General features: G+C 46.4%; 1 protein-coding gene across 1 annotated transcript in view; it reads right to left on the bottom strand.

Annotated features, from left to right (window-relative positions):
* GDA (guanine deaminase) overlaps positions 1-14,834 on the bottom strand; it is a 77,802-nt gene extending 62,968 nt beyond the window's left edge. Inside the window, exon 1 of the mRNA XM_065406532.1 lies at positions 14,521-14,834. Within this exon, the coding sequence (XP_065262604.1) occupies positions 14,521-14,643 (123 nt within the window). The 5' untranslated portion in view covers positions 14,644-14,834. The remainder of the gene's footprint in view (positions 1-14,520) is intronic.
* Between the last annotated feature and the right edge of the window lie 6,831 nt (positions 14,835-21,665).

The raw sequence follows: 21,665 nt of genomic DNA, 5'->3' as shown, positions 1-21,665 counted from the left end.
TTTACTCCACCTCCGACGAGGGGATTACCGCTAAAATCGGCCTTTGCGGGTCGGATTTGGGGTAGTGTGGATGGAATTCGACGTTATTGGCCTCCGGGAGCTATCCCACAGTGCTTCATTGTGACCGCTCTGGACAGCACTCTCAACTCAGATGCACTGACCAGGTAGACAGGAAAAGCCCCGCGAACTTTTGAATTTAATTTCCTGTTTGCCCAGCGTGGAGAGCACAGGTGACCACGCAGAGCTCATCAGCACAGGTAACCATGATGGAATCCCAGGATCGCAAAAGAGCTCCAGCATGGACAGAACGGGAGGTACAGGATCTGCTCCCCATATGGGGAGACGAATCAGTGCTAGCTGAACTCCGTAGCAGTAAACGAAATGGCAAAATATTAGAAAAAGTCTCAAAGGCCATGAAGGACAGAGGCCATAACAGGGACGCACAGCAGTGCCGCGTGAAAATTAAGGAGCTACGGCAAGCCTACCACAAAGCCAGAGAGGCAAACGGAAGGTCTGGGGCAGAGCCGCAAACATACCACTTCTACGCGGAGCTGCATGCCATTCTAGGGGGTGCAGCCACCACTACCCCAACCATGTGCTTTGACTCCGTCAATGGAGAAACACGCAACAGGGAAGCGGGTTCGGGGTACGCGGAAGATGATGATGATGAAGACAATGAAGATAGCTCACAGCAAGGAAGCGGAGAAACCGGTTTCCCCAACAGCCAGGATATGTTTATCACCCTGGACCTGGAACCAGTAACCCCCGAACTCACCCAAGGCATGCTCCCAGACCCTGAGGGCACACAAGGGACCTCTGGTGAGTGTACCTTTGTAAATATTACACATGGTTTAAAAGCAAGCGTGTTTAATGATTAATGATTAATTTGCCCTGGCAATCGCGGCCAGTACAGCTACTGGAAAAGTCTGTTAACGTGTATGGGGATGGAGCGGAAATCCTCCAGGGACATCTCCAGAAAGCTCTCCTTCATGTACTCCCAAAGCCTTTGCAAAAGGTTTCTGGGGAGGGCTGCCTAATCCCGTCCGCCATGGTAGGACACTTTACCACGCCAGGCCAGTAGCACGTAGTCTGGAATCATTGCATAACAAAGCATGGCAGCGTATGGTCCCGGTGTTTGCTGGCATGCAGACAACATCCATTCCTTATCTCTCTTTGTTATCCTCAGGAGAGTGATATCATTCACGGTCACCTAGTTGAAATGGGGTGATTTTATTAAGGGGACATTCAGAGGTGCCCGTTTCTGCTCGGCTGAACAGAAATGTTCCCCGCTGTTAGCCACGCGGTGGGGGGGGAGGGGTGAAGTGATCACCCCAGAGAATTGGGTGTGTGTGTGTGGGGGGGGGGATAGTTGGGTTTGTGCTGCATGTTAACCCGGAAACCCCAGCCCCTCCTTTTACATTGCAAACCCATTTTAAATGGCCAACCCAATGGGTCCTTGGTATGGGACATGAGGGCGCTGCTGTTTGAAACCATTCCCACATGTTATGAAGGTTAAAAAAGCCAAAAGACTATGGCTTACCATGGCTGCCTGCAAGCTGAATTCTGTTGCCTGGCACTGCGTGAGTGATCTCTCACACCAAACTGGCAGGCCCTCAATATAAGAGGAAAAATGCGACCTTGTAACGAAAGCACATGTGCTGTGTAATGTGAACAGCAAAATTTAACGTGAAAGAGTGTACCCATTGTTCTCTAAAATGTGTCTTTTAACCACCTCTCCCTTCTCCACCACCAGCTGCAAATGTTTCTCCTTCACAGAGGCTAGCGAAGATTAGAAGGAGAAAACGGCGGACTCGGGATGATATGTTCACGGAGCTCCAGATGTCCTCCCACGCTGACAGAGCACAGCAGAATGCGTGGAGGCAGTCAATGTCAGACTACAGAAAAGCACAATATGAACGAGAGGAGAGGCGGCGGGCTGAATCGCGGGCTGAACAGAGCAAGTGGCGGGCTGAAGATGATAGGTGGCGTCAGCTTGCAGACAGAAGGCAAGAGTCGATGCTCCGGCTGCTGGAGCATCAAACTGATATGCTCCAGCGTATGGTTGAGCTGCAGAAAAGGCAGCAAGAGCAGAGACCGCTGCTACAGCCCCTGTGTAACCAACAGCCCTCCTCCCCAAGTCCCATTGCCTCCTCACCCAGACGCCCAAGAACACGGTGGGGGGGCCTCCGGCCACCCAGTCACTCCACCCCAGATGATTGCCCTAGCATCAGAAGGCTGGCCTTCAATAAGAGTTAAAGTTTTAAACTGCAGTGTGTCCTTTTCCTTCCCTCCTTCCCCACCCCTCCCGGGCTACCTTGGCAATTATCCCCCTAGTTGTGTGATGAATTAATAAAGAATGCATGAATGTGAAGTAACAATGACTTTATTGCCTCTGCAAGCGGTGCTCGAAGGGGGGAGGGGAGGGTGGGGTGGTTGGTTTACAGAGAAGTAGAGTGAACCGGATGGGGGGGGCGGAGGGTTCATCAAGGAGAAACAAACAGAAGTTTCACACCGTAGCCTGGCCAGTCACAAAACTAGTTTTCAAAGCTGCTCTGATGCGCACCGCGCCCTGCTGTACTCTTCTAACCACCTGGTGTCTGGCTGCACGTAACCAGCGGCCAGGCGATTTGCCTCAACCTCCCACCCCACCATAAATGTCTCCCCCTTACTCTCACAGATATTGTGGAGCGCACAGCAAGCAGCAATAACAATGGGGATATTGTTTTCGCTGAGGTCTGAGCGAGTCAGTAAGCTGCGCTAGTGCGCTTTTAAACGTCCAAATGCACATTCCACCACCATTCGGCACTTGCTGAGCCTATAGTTGAACAGGTCCTGACTACTGTCCAGGCTGCCTGTGTATGGCTTCATGAGCCATGGCATTAAGGGGTAGGCTGGGTCCCCAAGGATCACGATAGGCATTTCAACATCCCCAACGGTTATTTTCTGGTCCGGGAAGAAAGTCCCTTCCTCCAGCTTTCATAACAGACCAGAGTGCCTGAAGACGCGAGCATCATGTACCTTTCCCGGCCATCCCACGTTGATGTTGGTGAAACGTCCCTTGTGATCCACCAGGGCTTGCAGCAGCATTGAAAAGTACCCCTTGCAGTTTATGTACTCGGTGGCTTGGTGCTCCGGTGACAAGATAGGGATATGGGTTCCGTCTATCGCCCCACCACAGTTTGGGAATCCCATTGCAGCAAAGCCATCCACTATGGCCTGCACGTTTCCCAGAGTCACTACCCTTGATATCACCAGGTCTTTCATTGCCCTGGCAACTTGGATCACAGCAGCCCCCACAGTAGATTTGCCCACTCCAAATTGATTCCTGACTGACCGGTAGCTGTCTGGCGTTGCAAGCTTCCACAGGGCTATCGCCACTCGCTTCTCAACTGTGAGGGCTACTTTCATCCTGGTATTCTGGTGCTTCAGGGCAGGGGAAAGCAAGTCACAAAGTTCCATGAAAGTGCCCTTACACATGCGAAAGTTTCGCAGCCACTGGGAATCGTCCCACACCTGCAACACGATGCGGTCCCACCAGTCTGTGCTTGTTTCCCGGGCCCAGAATCGGCGTTCCACGGCATGAACCTGCCCCAGTAACACCATGATTTGCACATTGCTGGGGCCCGTACCTTGTGTGAGGGCTATGTCCATGTCAATTTCCTCATCATTCTCGTCGCCATGCTGCAATCGCCTCCTCGGCTGGTCCTGGTTTTGCTTTTGCATGTCCTGGCTCTGCATATACTCCAGGACAATGCGCGTGGTGTTCATAGTGCTCATAATTGCCGCGGTGATCTGAGCGGGCTCCATGATCCCAGTGCTATGGCGTCTTGTCTGAAAAAAGGCGCGAAACTGATGGAGGGAGGGAGGGGCAACTGACGACATGGCGTACAGGTACAGGGTATTAAAATCAACAAAGGTGGCTGTGCATCAGGGAGAAACACAAACAACTGTCACACAGAATGGCCCCCCCCAAAGATTGAACTCAAAACCCTGGGTTTAGCAGGCCGTTGATTTCACGGAGGGAGGGGGAAGCAAATGAATTCATCTATTTTTTACATCTTAAGCTGGCAGCAGACGGTGCAGCATGACTGATAGCCCTCGGCATCTTCTGGGTGCTTGGCAGAAGATACTGTACTACGACTGCTAGCCATCATCATCAAGACGGTTCAATAGGACTGCCGGCAGGACTGAGTCTCCAGGAGACAAAGCGTGTCTGCCCAGGTGCCTCTGATTGAACTGGAATACGACGATGACGGATACCAGTCTTAATACACCATCTACTGCCAAAAGGCAAGGGGCTGCTGCTGTGTAGCAATGAGGCCACACGTCTGCCAGCACCCAGATAGCCGATGAATGCTACCAGTCATACTGCACCGTCTACTGCCAAAAGGCAATTAGCTGCTGCTGTGTAGCAATGCAGTACCACGTCTGCTGACACCCAGATGACATATGGTGACGGTGAGCTGAGCTGAGCGGGCTCCATGCTTGCCGTGGTATGTCGTCTGCACAGGTAACCCAGGTAAAAAGGAGCGAATCAATTGTCTGCCGTTGCTCTGACGGAGGGGGAGGGGCCTCATGACATGTACCCAGAACCCACCGCGACACTGTTTGGCATGATCAGGCATTGGGATCTCAACCCAGAATTCCAATGGGCGGCGGAGACTGCGGGAACTGTGGGATAGCTACCCACAGTGCAACGCTCCGGAAGTCGACGCTAGCCTCGGTACTGTGGACGCGGTCCGCCGACTTAATGCACTTAGAGCATTTTATGTGGGGACACACACAATCGACTGTATAAAACCCGATATCTATAAAACTGGCTTCTATAAATTTGATCTAATTTCGTAGTGTAGACATACCCTATGTGATTGGCATAGTTCCAGCATCCACCTTCACACTTCATAACAGCTGGTGTACAACAATTCTGCTAGTAGTAGTGGGTTTCTCAGCTTACAGCTCTATGCAGGGCCAGCTCTAGGCACCAGCATTCCAAGCATGTGCTTGGGGCGGCCCTTTTCAAGGGGCGGCACTCCGGGCCCCTTTTTTTTTTTTTTTTTTTGCTTCGGTGGCAGCACTCCACCTCCCCCCCCCCTTTTTTTTTTTTTTTGCTTGAGGCGGCAAAAAACCTGGAGCCGGCCCTGGCTCTATGGATCCGTTTTAGCGCCTGCACTGTTCAATCTCTATATCAGCAACACTGCAGTCATATCATCCTGTAAATTCATCTATGCAGATGATATTGTGCTAGCAATGCAAGCATCCTCTCTGAAGGCCGCAGAGAAGGTTACGAAAAATGACTTCCAGATGCTTGAGACGTATTTCAAAGCTTGGCAACTGAAACCCTTTGAAAACACTCATCTCTGCCTTCCACTTGAACAGCCACGAGGCCAAAGTGACACTGAAAGTGGACTTTTGTGGTCTGCCTTTATTGCATGACCACAATCCATGGTACCTTGGAGTTACCCTCGATTGGATGCCAAGCTATTGCCAATACCTTGACACCACCAAAAAGAAGGGTTAACATCATTCAGAAGCTTGCTGACACATCCTGGGGATGTGATGCCTGTGTGGGATGGTGCTAAATTAGTGTGGCCATACTGAATGAATGGTGTGAGCATAACTTGGCGTGACTTAAACATGGGTGAATGGCTGCAGAGGATCCTGGGAGCAGGTTCCCTTTAGGCAGAAGCATATTTGATAAAGAACTAGCAAAGTCTGCATGTATGATCAATATTGAACCTATTGGTCAGCAAATATGGGCCCGTGCAAAAGTAAATATCACATGCTTAAAGTTCCAGCATGGAGCACAGGTCGACCTGGTTGTAATGATCTTATAAAGAACCAGAGTGAATGATTGATAAGTGAGTAAACGTGGGGTGAGCTTCGTTTGGTACCACCCTCCCCAGCCCTTTCTAAAACACTAATTAGGTAAAATTAGTAACAATACGCCCACTGGGCATGCTTTTAAGACATGTGACTCCTTTGAGGCAAAAGAGTATAAGAATCAAGCAAAGTAAATTACTGTGGTTGGGATTCCTTAATTGACGGTTGAAGAAGCAACACTGCCAGACAGAGTAGCCAAAACTCTGCACCGTGGGCTCGACTAGGACTGTGAACCAGAGGGGTCTCAAGGCAACCAAGGCCTTGCCTCAAGGGAATCTGAGACAGACCAGAGGGCTGAGAAGAACAGACCAGGAAGGAAGAAGCCATCTATGAAATTGGTAACCACCTTCTCTGCTTGCCAAGCAGGAACTGTGTGAGGCTAGCACAGGGCCTGGTTCTGTGTGTTTGTGAAAGAGAGACTCGTTAAGAGGAATGTATAGCTCTTAATGTCTAACATAGGAGTTATGTACTTAATATAACCCTTTACCGCTTGTGTAATTTCTTCTCAATAAAATGCTGTGTATTGAAGATAATTACTGTGGACCTTTTTCACTGGTATGACAGTAATCTGCTCCACCGGGAGCCAGTAAAGATCCATTTCAGGGGTAGTAGCACCCCCTATTGTCAACAGCATGCACACTTCGAATGTCAGTACAAGCTCTTGTTTTGTCACCAGTGGAGTACTGCGCACCAGTTCGGTGCAGCAGCTTCCCCACCATTCTCGTTGATTCTGCCTTCCCTGTAGGAAGGGGCCTGCACTCAACTGCATTCAGACAATGCATGGAAGGTGTAGATATTTCTTCCACAAATATAAAATCCAAGAACCACCAAATTGTAACTGTGGTGAAATACAAACCGTGCAACACATCACAGACAACTGCCTTATTCACACTTACAGTGGTGGTACAAAGGGGATTCACCTAGCTACCCCAAAAGCATTAGAATGGCTTTCAAATCTTAAAATACAATTATAATCCCAGCCCATTGCTTTTCAAATGCCATATGAAAGAAGAGGCAGCTCTATGGTGGCCTTACTGGAACTCAAATTTACAGTATCCAGCAACATAAGGGTCAAAAGAATTGCCTAACATAAATATAAGGGAATAAGATATAATGCTAAAGCAACTTTATATGGGCATAATTGCATCAACACTAGGGGGCTGTACAATATTAACTATTCTAATTTCTAAACGTATATAGTTATAGTGGTACAAAAACTGTACATTGATCAGTCCTTAGACAAGATTTAATAACTGATGTAAACACACAATAAGATGGAGCAGGGAAAGGGAGGACAAGGACAACAAAACAGCAAAAACCCCACCCATGGTTTAACATGGACCAGCTAGGTACCTGGATACATGGTTATTATAAGTTAGTTTTATTTAATGAAAAGATATAAATAAGGGTCTCCCTGGGGAAAATCTAAGAATTTTTAAACAATAACTAAGATTTTAATTGAAAAAGCTGTTTTTTTTTTTCGGAATCCTGCGTATTTTTGAATAGTGTGTGATTGCAGATTTTTCACTAAGTTCCTTTGGAACCTTAGGACACTACAATAAAATATTTATTTAACAACAATCAGAAAAGTGTAATAATCCATTGACACTTCAGATAAGGCAACATCTCTCTCTCTTTTTTGAAAGCATGTTTGGTGTGTTCAGCCAGTTCAATCAGTTGGACACCTGCAGGTGTTTTATATTCCAGACCTACTGAAATTTCTGATGAGCAATAAAGAAAATGTCACAGAGATACTGAAGTAAAAATGGATGGGGAATGACTAATGCTAGCTGCTGAACAAAGTAAGTAAGAGACAAACATGAACTACCAGATGGCAAATGCTGGAAACAGACTTGTTGCCATGGAATGGGAGTGGGTATTTTATTCATAGCAAACCATTACTCAAGATGTTTTGAAATGATTCAGTTCTGGAACAACAGAAAGCTTTACTGTAATCAGTCATGTAGAATTCATCCTAGCAGAAATATACAGTCCCTAAAGACAGAAAAATTAGGCAATAACAGGGCTGTGTGAAAGGTTAGTCTAGAACCATGAATGAAATTAAAGCAGAGTAAGGGTGGGTTCTAGTACTTCCCCTGAAAATCTACCTAGGTCAATGAACATTCATAAACGTGGACTCATGCTGTTCACACAAACATAGGTTCCCCACAAGGCATCACCTACACAGCCATCAAGTGTCTTTGTTTTTGAGTTTTATGTGCCTGTGTATAACAACTGACACCTAATTAATAATGGTCGCTGGGTCATATTTTTTATTACTCTGCAGTCATTGCATGTGCAGTCATTGACATCAATGGAAAGTGGATGCAAAATGCTGCCATATCAAAATGGTCATGTACTGCACTCTTCTTGCACTGGTGCAAACAATTACACTGGAAAATCAGGGCCTCTGTGTCTGCGAAAGAACTAGAGATCAACCAGGGACTTTATGATGCAGGAGAATTTTTTAATTACTTCCTAACAGTTCAAATAGGTGAATGCACCATGGAAATTAATTCAAACTGTTATTTTCAAAGGAATCGGATAAAATCCTTTTTCCCACCCAAGTACAGTTACATGATCTGGAACTAGTTCTCCCATATGGCCAGGGTGGATTGGTTGTACCAATGATAGAATGCTAAACGGGGACTGGTGCCCAGTTTCAATCTAGTGCACTGTAATAGAAAGAAATGGAATTTTCAGATTAACCTAGATACCAATGGTACTTCTGATCGGTACCAAGAAGAGATTGCCAGTACTCGTGAGTACCTTTTGTCTTTCTGAAGTTATTAAAAACGTAGAATGAGTTAATACAATTATGTATAATTCAAAATAGAATTGAAGTTTTCCACATCAATCACTCACCCATAATTCCTGGTAGCCTAAAGCATTTGGGACCCAACTTTTGCAGTGTGGGAAACTTAGAGAGAAAATTGCTTTACAGGTTTGTTTATAGGTGAGGCTCTTATTTCATGGGAGCAATAAGTTGAAATCGCACACTCCTACCTTTTTCACTACCTACTACTTCATATGTAAATACAAATCAGAATAGAAACAAGCCCAAACTTCCATTTGATTATACTGAAGTACAGTAGTAACTGACTCTCCACTGCTGAATAGAGGTGGTAAGTCATTTATGTATCTTTTTTTCCTCCTTAGAGAATAAACCTTTCTAAATAAGCTATGTCACCAATGAGAGATGAATTTAAACATGATTTATTTCAGCTCATAACTAGTCTGAAGTTTGCAGTCATGTTCCAACGCATTTCAGTATGGTCATTAGTATTTTTATTTATATAGCAACCAAAACCAGGCTTGGCACTTCACGGATGAGGTTGCAAATCTGAGGTCCCAATCCTGCAAAGATTTGAATCCCACAGAAGTCAATTAGGACAATTCACATGCTTAACATGTGTGTAAGTCTTTGCAAGATTGGAGCCTAACTTTAGACAGAAAGGAACACACCAGTATAACGTACAGAAGAGGTGGGATGGGGAAAAGGTCAACAGCAATAAGATCACATGGTTATTCAACCGAGGCAAGTTCACATCTAATGGTTTAATTAAATCACTATCAATTTATGGTGATATTTACAGAATCTGTTTTAGCTCAACCAGGCTAAATAAGCTTCATCTTGGCAGATGCACTTTGCACCAAATGTCATTATCCCATCTTTGTATGGCTGGACTTTTCCCATCTTGGATTTTATATATTATCAATGTAAGTATGGTTTGTTTTGGATATTTCTCTTTCTGGGCGTAATACAGATTCCCTTGAATTTAATGCCTAAACTCTCATTAACCTCAGTGGAAGCGGATTTGGGCCTTCTTTTTCTCTTGGCTGTAGAAAAATGGTTAGATTTTCTATCATGGGAAATATGAATAGTTTGAAATTTTAATAAAAATATAATGGTGTGGAGAAAGGAAATAGAGGAAGAGAGATTACAGAAGGCACTTTTTAAAAAAATTATCTTTCCACACTTTGTGAGTGTAAGCCACATCCACAAGTATGAACACACTAAGTTGACTCTTGAACAACGATGGTTACTAGTGAGTAACCCATCTTTCTGAGCAACGCAGCTATCCCAAACTCATGCCACTAAAAACTTTATACCATACCTTATCACCATGCATTCTCTATTGAACTTGTACCTTTAAATATGTCACTGGCACTTTGCTTGTTTATCTATCTTTCCCAGGAGGCTTTTAAAAACCAAAACAGACAACTATGTTTTGTTTTGTTAAAAGCCCATAAAATTGTTTCCTTCTTTCTTCCAAATGTGAATTTTTCCACAAAATTTCACTGGCCCAAGGCTCAATATGGATAATATTCAGTCCTGGTCCAGTGCATACATAAATTCTATTATCTCGCAAAACATCAGGGCTAGTATTTGGTCTTGAGACTCCATCCTTTCTCATGCTTCTATCTTTATCGGATTATGAGATTATCAGACTTTAAAATTACAACATTAGAAAAAATTGTAGAGCAAAATATAAAAACTATTTTTAATATCTTAAATTTTAAGTGATAATTTTTCTTGCCTTCAACGGTGTGTACAATTATACTAATGATAGTGAGAAAAATCAAGGTCTCACTGATCACCATACTTGGGATCAGGAAGGAATTTTCCATGGGTCAGATTGGCAGAGACTCTGGGAGGTTTTCGCCTTCCTCTGCAGCATGGGTCACTTGCAGGTTTAAACTCGTGTAAATGGTGGATTCTCTGTACCTTGAAGTCTTTAAACCAGGATTTGAGGATTTCAGTAACTCAGCCAGAGGTTAGGAGTCTATTACAGAAGTAGATGGACTAGGTTCTGTGGCCTGCAATGTGCAGGAGGTCAGACTAGAGGATCATGATGATCCCTTCTGACCTTAAAGTCTCTGAGGGCAGGGAGATGAAAAAATTAGGACCATTAAAAAAACAACTCTAAAACCTCTGTAAAATATGGAATAAACAGAATATATGATGGTATGGTAAGAAAGAAGTGGATTTTTTGGCAGTTGTTTTAGATGACTTGTATAACTACTGCAAAGTCATTCTAAATTCATGCTAATAAAACCATCATAAAACCCCACACTATCCTGTTTAATTGCAATACACATTTGAAAATGTACAACTGAGCATGCACAGTATTACATTCCATTAAATTGTTAGCTGCCCACTTAAAGATCAACATACTACACATCTTTGCCTAGCTTGTTAAATGAGCAACTGGTTAGAAAAACATTTGCTGGCTCAACAAACTGATAAGCTGAGATGGTCAAACCAGCAGAGTTTGTATGCTACGCAAGACAAATAGCAGAAAACGGCACTCACAAGATCGTCTGGTGAAGGCAGAAATGTCTGTGAACTGCACAAGCCAATTATGTTCCACTTTTTATTATTTTTAATAAACCATAGGAACTTAAATGCAAAAGAATGTTTACTGAAATATGAAGGTTGTCAGTCTAAACATTCAAAGGTTAAGAAATTACAAATTAAGGTTGCTCTAGCTATGCTAAAGTCAGCTATATAGATGTAGGCCGCAGCAGAGGCACCATAGATATTACCTTTGTTCAGCACCAAAGGGGCACTCTGTGGGCCTGATTTTCCTCTCTCACCAATGGAAATCAATCTTTTATGGTTTTCTGATTTTCACCCAAATCATTAGGGTTCTGTCTATTGGTGCCTTGAACATCCCTGGAAATTTTGGGACTGATTGCATGTGCAGTGCCACAACCCTTCAAGCTAAAGTTTGTGATTGCTTAGGAGCCACCAGAATTGTTTGTTGCAGTAGGGAGTGGGAGGGGCAGGAACTTACTCTCTATCCCAGAACCAAAATGCCCTGCCCTCCTAGAGCACCACCCAGCTAAAGATCTCAAAGAGCTTTACAGGCCTCAGGGAATTCCCCTTCCCACCATACCCAGGCCAACTGGATGCAAAGGAAAAGAAGATTCATTACCATCAATTCCTGCTGCCTTGATCCCCTCCTTCTCTGCCTCTCTGTCCTGGATCTCCCCAGCATGCAACCTCCATGAAGCCCACACCCAAGCTGCCATTGAATACTCTGTTTTTCCATCCCTTCCCCACACGCTAACTAAATTCTACTCCCTTCTTAAGTCATCTCTCCTCTTGACTCCTGCAACTGCCTCTTCTCCGGCCCAGCTGAGATGTGCTCCCACTTGGCTCAGCCAAAGTGCTGCTGCTAAAATCACCTTTCTCCTCTGTGGTTCTGTTCATATCACTCACTTCTTCAGAGTCTCCACTGTCGTCCTTCTGCTTCCTGCATCTGGGTCAGACTTCTCCTCTCCTCTAAGACCCTACCCAGCTCCACTCGTGCCTGCCCTCCTGTTTCCACCTTGCTCAGCCCAAGCCCCCACTCTCACCACCCCTTTGTAACCTTCTCCCCATCATCTTTCTACTGCCTTCCAAGCCTCCCCTTCTGCATGGGAGTCTCTTCCGCTTCCCATGGGTCACATGACTTCCAGCTTCTCCTTCTCATCTCTTCCCCAGGGCTCATTTCTTCCTGCAGTGACCTCTGTGAGATTCCTACACACAACCCCTGATGTGCTCTGTGAGTCTGAACAATCCCATTTTAGAGTCTTCTATTTTAATTCTTCAACAAAAATATTGAAATATTTTCCAAATATATAGAATATATTTGAATGATAAGGCTAATCAAGTTTCTAATCTTGCAGTCTTTACACAATCAAATTCTCACTGATTCTAATGGGAGCTCTGCATGAATTAAAACTACAGAATCAGGCACTATGTGTGGGGAAAATACAGTGATTCAGCGGACACTGCAATAATAAAATATAACCGTAGAAGTTTAAAGTACTGAACTCACTAACTTTGAAATATATTAAGCAAACTCTTTAACCATTCACTCAACTATATTGTCTTTAGTTGGCAGCCACTCAGCTGTATAGAAATTTAACTTTTTAGCCAGAGCCCTTTGAAGTTAAGAAGAGTCTTTCCATTGACTTCAGTGGGTTTTACACCAAGCCTTAATGAGCCATAAAAAGGCTCCCACAATGGCCCCTGAAAGAGGAAGTTAGGTCCTAATCCTGCAATCAAATCTGCATTTGATGGAAACCCAGTCTGATCAAAGTGCAAAATTCAGGCCATGGTGAGAATAAGAAGAGGGGGAGGGGGCGGGAGGAGAGAGTGTTTTTAAGGGCTCCATAGTTCAGTCTGCTAGTCATACCTGTCAAATTTTATGCAAGCCAGACATAAATTGCTGTATTCCTCCTTACAACAAAGAGGAGACGTGGTGATGAAAATTATCTTTCTATAATTTATCTACACATGAAGCTCCATTGAAGTCAGTGGGATTCCACAAGGCTCAAGGATCTACCTGTGCAGAGCTCATTGTAGGATTGAGGCCTAGATTTAATATTCTTAGGGCAATAACATAGCTTCCCCATCATATTTGTTCTTGCACAATTAATAAGAGTAATTTTCTTTTTTTTTAAATTGGCTCACATCACTGAATCAGTAATCCATGAGTTATATTAATAATTCTTATTTCATAGAGTACTTTCTATTTTCAAAGCTCTGTAGTCATCAGTCAGTTATTACTCTGTATATACATTTTTTGCTTCTGACAAGAGAAAATGTCTAGTGAGACTATTCATCACTACAAAAAGAATTGTGCTATTCTTATAGAAATAATTTAAAAAGATATAGTCTGAATTTTATTTTTACTGAGAATGGAAAATTAAAAACTGGAGGAAACATTTATGGTCCAAATTAACTGCTGTTTTGAAAACAAAGTAATCTATACATCATGGGCAGGTTCCTCCAAAGATGCCAAGTGGTTTATCCTGTCTATGAAGCTAACTCTTTGAATTACCAGTTACCTCTAGCTAACTCCTACCGATCATAAAATATTTGCTTCTATTGCTTCCCCCAATTTAACTTGTTTCCTTAAACATTTTCAACCTCTTCCCAGCAAAAATGAGTCTGGAACACTTTTCCCCCTACCCTTTGCAGAACATTGACTCAAGAAATCAAATTACAATTTCAAGCCACAAGTGAGAGCAAATGAATACTTTGGGAGGCATCTGTATACCTAGAAATGAATATACCACAGCATTTCAAATCTTCCTAAAGAAAAGCAAAGATATGCCAAAAATACATCCACATCATTTATGTCTGCTTTTTGACAGCGCGTCAGACCACTCTGCTTCATGTCCTCCTCGGCTAACAGCCTCATTGAAAGATCGCAAAGAAAGTCACTCAAAAACACAGCATGCATGCGCCCACAGTAACCACACACCTGTTAACCTTACATGTACATACCCCCACTAGAACACACATATGCAACGCTACAGAAAACCCATCTCACCCCCACATGGTACCACATGCAAAACCCCAACACTGTATCCTCCCACTCTTATGCACACCCCCACAGAGGCACCCCAGTATGCCATCCCTCCTCTCCTGCAATACCCCTCCCTACACACCTCGATATTACCTAACCCCTCCACACACGCACCTCTGCCCGCGCCCGGCACCCCAACAGAACACACAGACGTCCTTGCCCCGCACCCCAATATTCCAGCCCCTCCCCCTTGCCACACGTGCCCCGGTATTCCAGCCCCCGTCCCCCGCACGCCACCACCACGCCCTTCACACCCCCGCCTCCCACTCACTCTCCCGTCATCGCCCACGCCCAGCAGGTGGCCTTGCAGCACGTCCATGGGCGAGGAGCGGGTGGCGTGCACGAAGGTCCCTTTGAAGAGGTGAGCGAGGGGCGGCTTCTGTGGGGAGTCCATGGCGGTGTCCGGAGGGAGGCGGCCGGTGGCGCTCAGAGTTGCCGCGGGGAGAGACGTGGTTCGGGCAGGAGCGGGATGCTGCTGCTCCGGGCTGTCGCTCGCTCTGCCTGGCTGCCTCCTGCACTCAGGGGGCTGCTGTCAATTCCCTGCGTACCAATAGCGGCTTCCCCTGCACCTAGCGCTGTCTCTCCACCCCCTAATGACTTTCCCTTTGGGGAGTGGTTACTGGCGCTGGAAGGCGCTTTCTCCTCCCCGTTGCTGCCGAGTCAGCCTTGGACGCTACAGGTTTCCGAGCTCCAGCCTGCAGAAAACAAAGTCCGCTTACTTGCTGAGCACCTGGGCTGGGAGCAGCATATTTTGCGATTAGGAGGAGCGGGACCTGGCAATGATCCACCCGTTGGTTGGGCTGCAAACACATCCCCAAACACACACACTCCTGCTACTCTGGTGTCAGCCGTCAGCGAAAAACACTTGTGCGAACTGCATTGGCTACATGTCTTAAAACAAAAACAACCGAAAAAGGAAGGGGAGGGGATAGATCTGGAGCCCAACGCCTGATAGCGTTAGGCTGCAAATAAAATGGAACTGCCCTCTCCTATCCAGGGCCGCAAGGGGGGGGGCAAGTGGGGCAATTTGCCCCGGGCCCCGCAGGGGCCCCCACGAGAGTTTTTCGGGGCCCCTGGAGCGGGGTCCTTCACTCGCTCCGGGGCCCCCGGAAAACTCTCGTGGCGCCCGGGCCCCCGGAGCTTCTTCCGCTCCGGGACTTAGGTGGCAGTTCGGTGGCGGGGGTCCTTCCGCTCGGGACCCGCTGCCGAAGTGCCCTGAAGACCCGCGGCGGGGGGGTCCTTCCGCCCCGACCCGCCGCCGAAGACCCCAGGCCCCCTGAATCCTCTGGGCCCTGCTCCTATCTAGGGTGACCAAATAACAAGTGTGAAAAATCAGGACACTTGGGGAGAGGTCGGGGGAAGGATAGTTGCCTATATAAGACAAAACCCCTAATCTTGGGATGGTCCCAATAATATCAGGACATTTGGTCACTCTACTGCTATCCCAGTTTGCCAGGCTACCAATCTCTCACCTCCTAGACACTCATTTCTTTCCAAAGTACCCACACAACGGGAATTTTTCATTATTTAAAAAGAAAAACTTGCATTGATCCCAACTTCTGGACTCCCCATCAGGGCCGGCTCTAGCTTTTTTGCCGCCCCAAGCACGGCAGGCAGGCTGCCTTCGGCGGTGTGCCTGCGGGAGGTCCGCCGTTCCCGCGGCTTCGGCGTACCCGCCGCCGAATCCACGGGACCAGCAGACCTCCCGGAGGCACGCCGCCAAAGGCTGCCTGACTGCCGCCCTCGCAGGGACTGGCAGGGCGCCCCCCGCAGCTTGCTGCCCCAGGCACGCACTTGGAGCGCTGGTGCCTGGAGCCGCTGCTGCTCCCCATGAATCCCTCCTTCTGTGGACTAGATCCTGGGCTGCTAAGATACCTTCAGGGCAGAGTGCAGGCAAGGGTGAGGTGAGAAGAACAAAGATGTTTCTAAGCCACCAGGAACCCAAAAGTATCGATTTAAGGGTTCCAATAAAATAGGATCTGAATTTGTATATCAACCCTGCTTTTGCTTTATCAGCACAACTCAGCCAACAAGATATTGCTAAAATGAAGCCAGAGCAAATCACTTCTGCTTTGGCACATCTCCAATGTGCTCATGTACAATGGTGACCTGACACCATCAGATAAGAAAGAAAGCGCGTGGCTATTTTAATTCTGAAAAGTGTTGTGTTTTTCCTCCTTTTTTCTTCAATGTACAAAAAATGATCTTTGGATCTATAGAAAAAGATCACATCATTGTATTTATATTATGTCACAGAGAATTCAGTTTTTTAAAACATACTATTCACAAAGTACAAGATGATAGCCAGTCATAGGCCTTGTTAACTTGGTTACACACTGGTTTTTGTCCTTAATAAATTGCTTTAATTTTAAAAAAGGAGTTGCAACGTTTCAAGAGCTATATCTGTTTAATGTGGTCAAACTTTGTGGCCTGAGGGCCACATCAGGGAATAGAAATTGTATGGCGGGCCATGAATGCTCACAAAATTGGGGTTTGGGGTGGGGGAGGGGGTGCGGGCTCTGGGGTGGGGCTGGGGATGAGGAATTTGGGGTGTAGGAGGGTGCTGTGGGCTGGGACCAAGGGGTTCGGAGGGCGGGAGGGGGATCAGGGCTGGGGCAGGGGGTTGACACATAGAGAGAGGCTCAGGGGTGCAGGCTCCGAGCGGCGCTTACTTCAAGCGGCTCCCGGAAGCAGTGGCATGTCCCTTCTCTGGCTCCTATGCGGAGGCGTGGCCAGGCAGCTCTGCACATTGCCTCATCCACAGGCAGCACCCCTGCAGCTCCCATTGGAGCGCCGGAGGGGGCCATTGGAGCCAGAGTGGGGCCATGCCGCAGCTTCTGGGAGCTGCGTGATGTGGCCCCGACCCTGCGCCCAGGCCTGAGTGGGGCGGCCCCAGCCCTGCGCCCTGGCCAGAGTGCCAGGGCGGAGCTGAGCTGCGTGGTGCAGCCCCTGACCCAGCACCCACGCCGGAGCGGGGCCGAGCCACGTGGTGCAGCTCGTGGGCCAGCTTAAAACGGCTCACGGGCCGGATCCAGCCTGCAGGCTGTAGTTTGCCCACCCCTGTCCTATGCTGTACATGCGTGTGAATCCCTCATTGTGCAGGATATAGGACCAGAGACAGAAATGCCAACAGGCAGCCTGAACTGTAAGAAGAAAGCAGTCAAGTCTAGACCAAATAGAGAGGGTCTATGGGAAGAGAGAAAAGTGAGGGAGAACTTCATAGGGCGTGAAAGATGAAAAGCACCTTGAGATGGGAAAAAGAATGTGGGGCATGGAGAAGGTAAGAAATAGGGCCTTAAGGAAAGGGAAAGACACAGATCCAATGGAGGTAGAAAGGATAATTGCTCAGGGGAATTTTATTCCATTATACTCTATTAACAGATGTCTGCACTGGTTCCTTCTTCTTGTCCCAGATGTCATCGCTAGGAACCCCTGGAGACTCTGCACTCTAACAAGAATCCAGGGTAGACATAAAAAGTCTGAAATTTGATTTCAAAATCAATTAACAAGTTGGACTTTTTATAAATAATAAAAAAATAGATATCTGGGGTTCTTTATTGTAGGGCTTTACATTTTTGCAAAGTTGTGGGAGTGGTGAGAGCAACACTTTAAGAACTCCATGAGTGCATCATGCTGAAAAGTATGAACTCTCAGAGATTTGTTACCAACAAAAGGCACCACATGGTCTGGGCCTGGCCCTCCTCTGATTTAAGTCAAAGGAAAGGTTTAAGTAAGGAAGGATACAGATGTGTGTTTAGTGGAGCTTTAGTGAGAATGTTGGGAACACAGGCCATAGGGAATAGCAAAACCTCATTGCAAGAAAAGTCAAGAATGTTATACTAGAGCTGATCGAATCATGGAATTTCTGTTTTGTGGGAGCACATGGGTGCTCTGGACTGTAGAGTCATTTTTTTGCTTTGTGACCCAATGACTGTTTCACTTAATAGTCATTGGGCCAGAGAAAGAGAGAGTGAGAATGACTCTGTAGTCTAGTGATTAGGGTACCCACGTGGAAGACCTGGGTCCAGTATTCTTGCTCCAATCACTCTTTCATTATTTATCCACAATGGAACTTCAACAGGAGACACTGAGGAGGCCCCCACATCAGAATGTCCCAGAGTTTAGTGATTAGAGCACTCTCCTGAGAGGAAGGTGACCCCTGTAGAAATACTTTCTCCTCCTCTGGCAGAGGGAGAAGTTGCACTTGCACATCCCAAGTGAGTGCTCTAACTACTGAGCTAAAAGTTATAAAGTGGGTACCCCAATCACCCCATTTTGTATGGAGTGAGGCAGGCACATAACTTGTTCCTGCAAGAAATGGCTTAGGCACCTAAGCCATCTGACTTTTCCTGGATTGCTAAGCAGAGATAGGTCCCTGTCTGTGAGAGAAGGGTGAGGCTTAGCACACACCCCTGTTGTTGGCATAGCTTAGGTGGCTCCCCACTTAGCCTTCTGGCTTTTGTGGATTGCATTCCTAGGTGCCTCTCCCTGTGCATTGTATAGTCTAACTTGGCTTTGTGGATCACAGTGTTGTTTCTGTGATTTTCAGGGCACTTAAAAGTTAGGTTGCAACATGTAACTAGATTGTATCTCTTTCCCTAATGTGATGGAGTGCATAGACTCCTTATTGGGATTGGCAGAGGTTAACAGACTACTTTTTCTTCTTTTTTATTTTTTAAGTAAAGGAATGATCACAGCTGCTAAATGCTGGGGTTGTCAGAGTAGCAGAGATGGGCCAGCTGGGACGAATCACCCAGTAACACTATAAGAAAGTTGCTTTGGCAAGTACTTGGGTTCCTCTGAGTTAGGAACTTGGGCCTCTTCAGGGGAAGTAGAAAATTGCTAGCTGGCAAGTATTTCTGTTTGCTTCAGCAATGTCAACTTTTGTTGCACAAACCCTTTTTTGGTTAAATTCATGTATAAGCCAGAGTGAAGGCAATCCTTTTTTACCTCTCATTGCAAACCATTCACTGGGGGAAGGTGTTGTTTGTTGTGATTGCTTTCCAGAAAACCTGGTCACATAATTTACTTAGCCTTAAAATCCTTTGGTGTTGTCACACATTCACATTATGCTACTTTTGGGGGGGGGGGGGGGGGGGGGTTGGCCTACTGCTCTATAAAATCTCAGAGTCGCAATCATTTTTCAGTAGCATTTCAGTCTCTCTTGCTCTTATTTTTTTAAACCCTCTGCATCCTTCTGCTAGATTTTAACAGATGGGCTAGAATTTGAGTTCTGATGCTGAGCAACAATAGGAGATGAAGTCAAAATAGTTCTAGGAACAGCAGGAGAGATTGCAGCAGCATTAGAAGGTGGTCATAGATCCTGTCTGTTGCTTCTACTTTTCAATCTTTCATTTCACTTAGTGCAATTTGCTCCCTTTATTGTACAACACATGGATTTAATTAGTTGCTTTCTATGTTTGAGAGCTGCTCTGTAGATCGGAATAGTAACTGATCAGTAACCTGAGCAGTAGTAAGTCCTACCCTACTTTGGAAAAGCTGAGAAGTTGGAGAGTCTTTTTCTCCAATTTAGATAAAATGTACTAGAAGTTCTATGGCATTTGCTCAACCACTTCAATGAGGATGGAAGGTTCAAAGGAATTCTACAGAGTACAGGTTTCAAGGAACAATCGTTAATTATTATTCCTTTATACAAGTTAACTTTTTATATTTGCTTGATTACAGAACATACACAAGATTTGCTTTGATAATTATGCAGCTAGGCCAATAAAGTTAGCAAGTTACAAAATGTCATTGATCTAGCTAATGCTCTTGTGCTGCTTGGAAGATGAAGGCAGTAAATAAATGACAAATATTATTAGGGCATTCAGAGAACAAAAAGAATGAGTCGCATACCATTTATTGATTCAACATAGAACAATAGATAGAAAGATGCAAAATGTGTCAGGAACAAAGGTTGCACAACAAAGATCCATTATGACCTCACTGGCACCTAATCTACCTTGGCACAGGATCAGGGCTGTCCCTAGGGGGGTGCGGGGTCTGGGACACATCATCCTCCCCACGAGTCTCCTTGCCATCCGCCTGGTGCACCTGCCCGCCGCTCACCTCCTTACCCACCGCTTGCCTCCTCACCCCCCTCCCACCTGCTGCTGGCCCCCTCACCCACCTGCCCGCCGCTCGCCTCCCCGCTAGTCTCCTCACTGTCTGTCCGGTGTGCCCCCCCGTCCGACTGCCGCTCTCTTCTTCACCGTCCGCCCGCCTCGCTTCCCCGCCCGCCTCCTCGCCTGAATATCGGGGCAAATGGCGTCCCGATCATACATCGGTCGGGTCACGGGACAAAGGGCTAAATATTGGGACAGTCCTGATTTTATCAAAGTGCCGGGCCGCCCAAAGCGCGGGGCCCAGGCGGTCGCCCCAACTCGCCCTACCCCAAGGGACGGCTCTGCACAGGATCATAGAATACCAGGGTTGGAAGAGACCTCAGGAGGTCATCTAGCCCAACCCCCTGCTCAAAGCAGGACCAACACCAACTAAATCATCCCAGCCAGGGCTTTGTCAAGCCGGGCCTTAAAAACCTCTAAGGAAGGAGATTCCACCGCCTCCCTAGGTAAACCATTCCAGTGCTTCACCTCCTAGTGAAATAGTTTTTCCTAATATCCAACCTAAACCTCCCCCACTGCAACTTGAGACCATTACTCCTTGTTCTGTCATCTGCCACCACTAAGAACAGTCTAGATCCATCCTCTTTGGAACCCCCTTTCAGGTAGTTGAAAGCAGCTATCAACCCCCCCCCCCTTTCTCTTCTGCAGACTAAACAATCCCAGTTCCCTCAGCGTCTCCTCATAAGTCATGTGCTCCAGCCCCCTAATCATTTTTGTTGCCCTCCGCTGGACTCTTACCAATTTTTCCACATCCTTTTTGTAGTGTGGGGCCCAAAACTGGACACAGTACTCCAGATGAGGCCTCACCAATGCCGAATAGAGGGGAAATGATCACATCCCTCAATCTGCTGGCAATGCTCCTACTTATACAGCCCAAAATGCCGTTAGCCTTCTTGGCAACAAGGGCACACTGTTGACTCATAGCCAGCTTCTCATCCACTGTAACCCCTAGGTCATTTTCTGCAGAACTGCTGCCTAGCCACCCAGTCCCTAGTCTGTAGCAGTGCATGGGATTCTTCCATCCTAAGTACAGGACTCTGCCCTTGTCCTTGTTGAACCTCATCAGATTTCTTTTGGCCCAATCCTCTAATTTGTCTAGGTCCCTCTGTATGCTATACCTACCCTCCATCGTATCTACCACTCCTCCCAGTTTAGTGTCATCTGCAAACTTGCTGAGGGTGCAATACACGCCATCCTCCAGATCATTTATGAAGATATTGAATAAAACCAGCCCCAGAACCGACTCTTGGGGCACTCCGCTTGATACCGGCTGCCAACTAGCCATGGAGCC

The sequence above is a fragment of the Emys orbicularis genome, chromosome 6, assembly GCF_028017835.1.
Source record: "Emys orbicularis isolate rEmyOrb1 chromosome 6, rEmyOrb1.hap1, whole genome shotgun sequence".
NCBI classification, from domain to species: domain Eukaryota; kingdom Metazoa; phylum Chordata; order Testudines; family Emydidae; genus Emys; species Emys orbicularis.
Note: the sequence above shows the minus strand (reverse complement) of the source record. Positions and strands in the feature narration are given on the sequence as shown.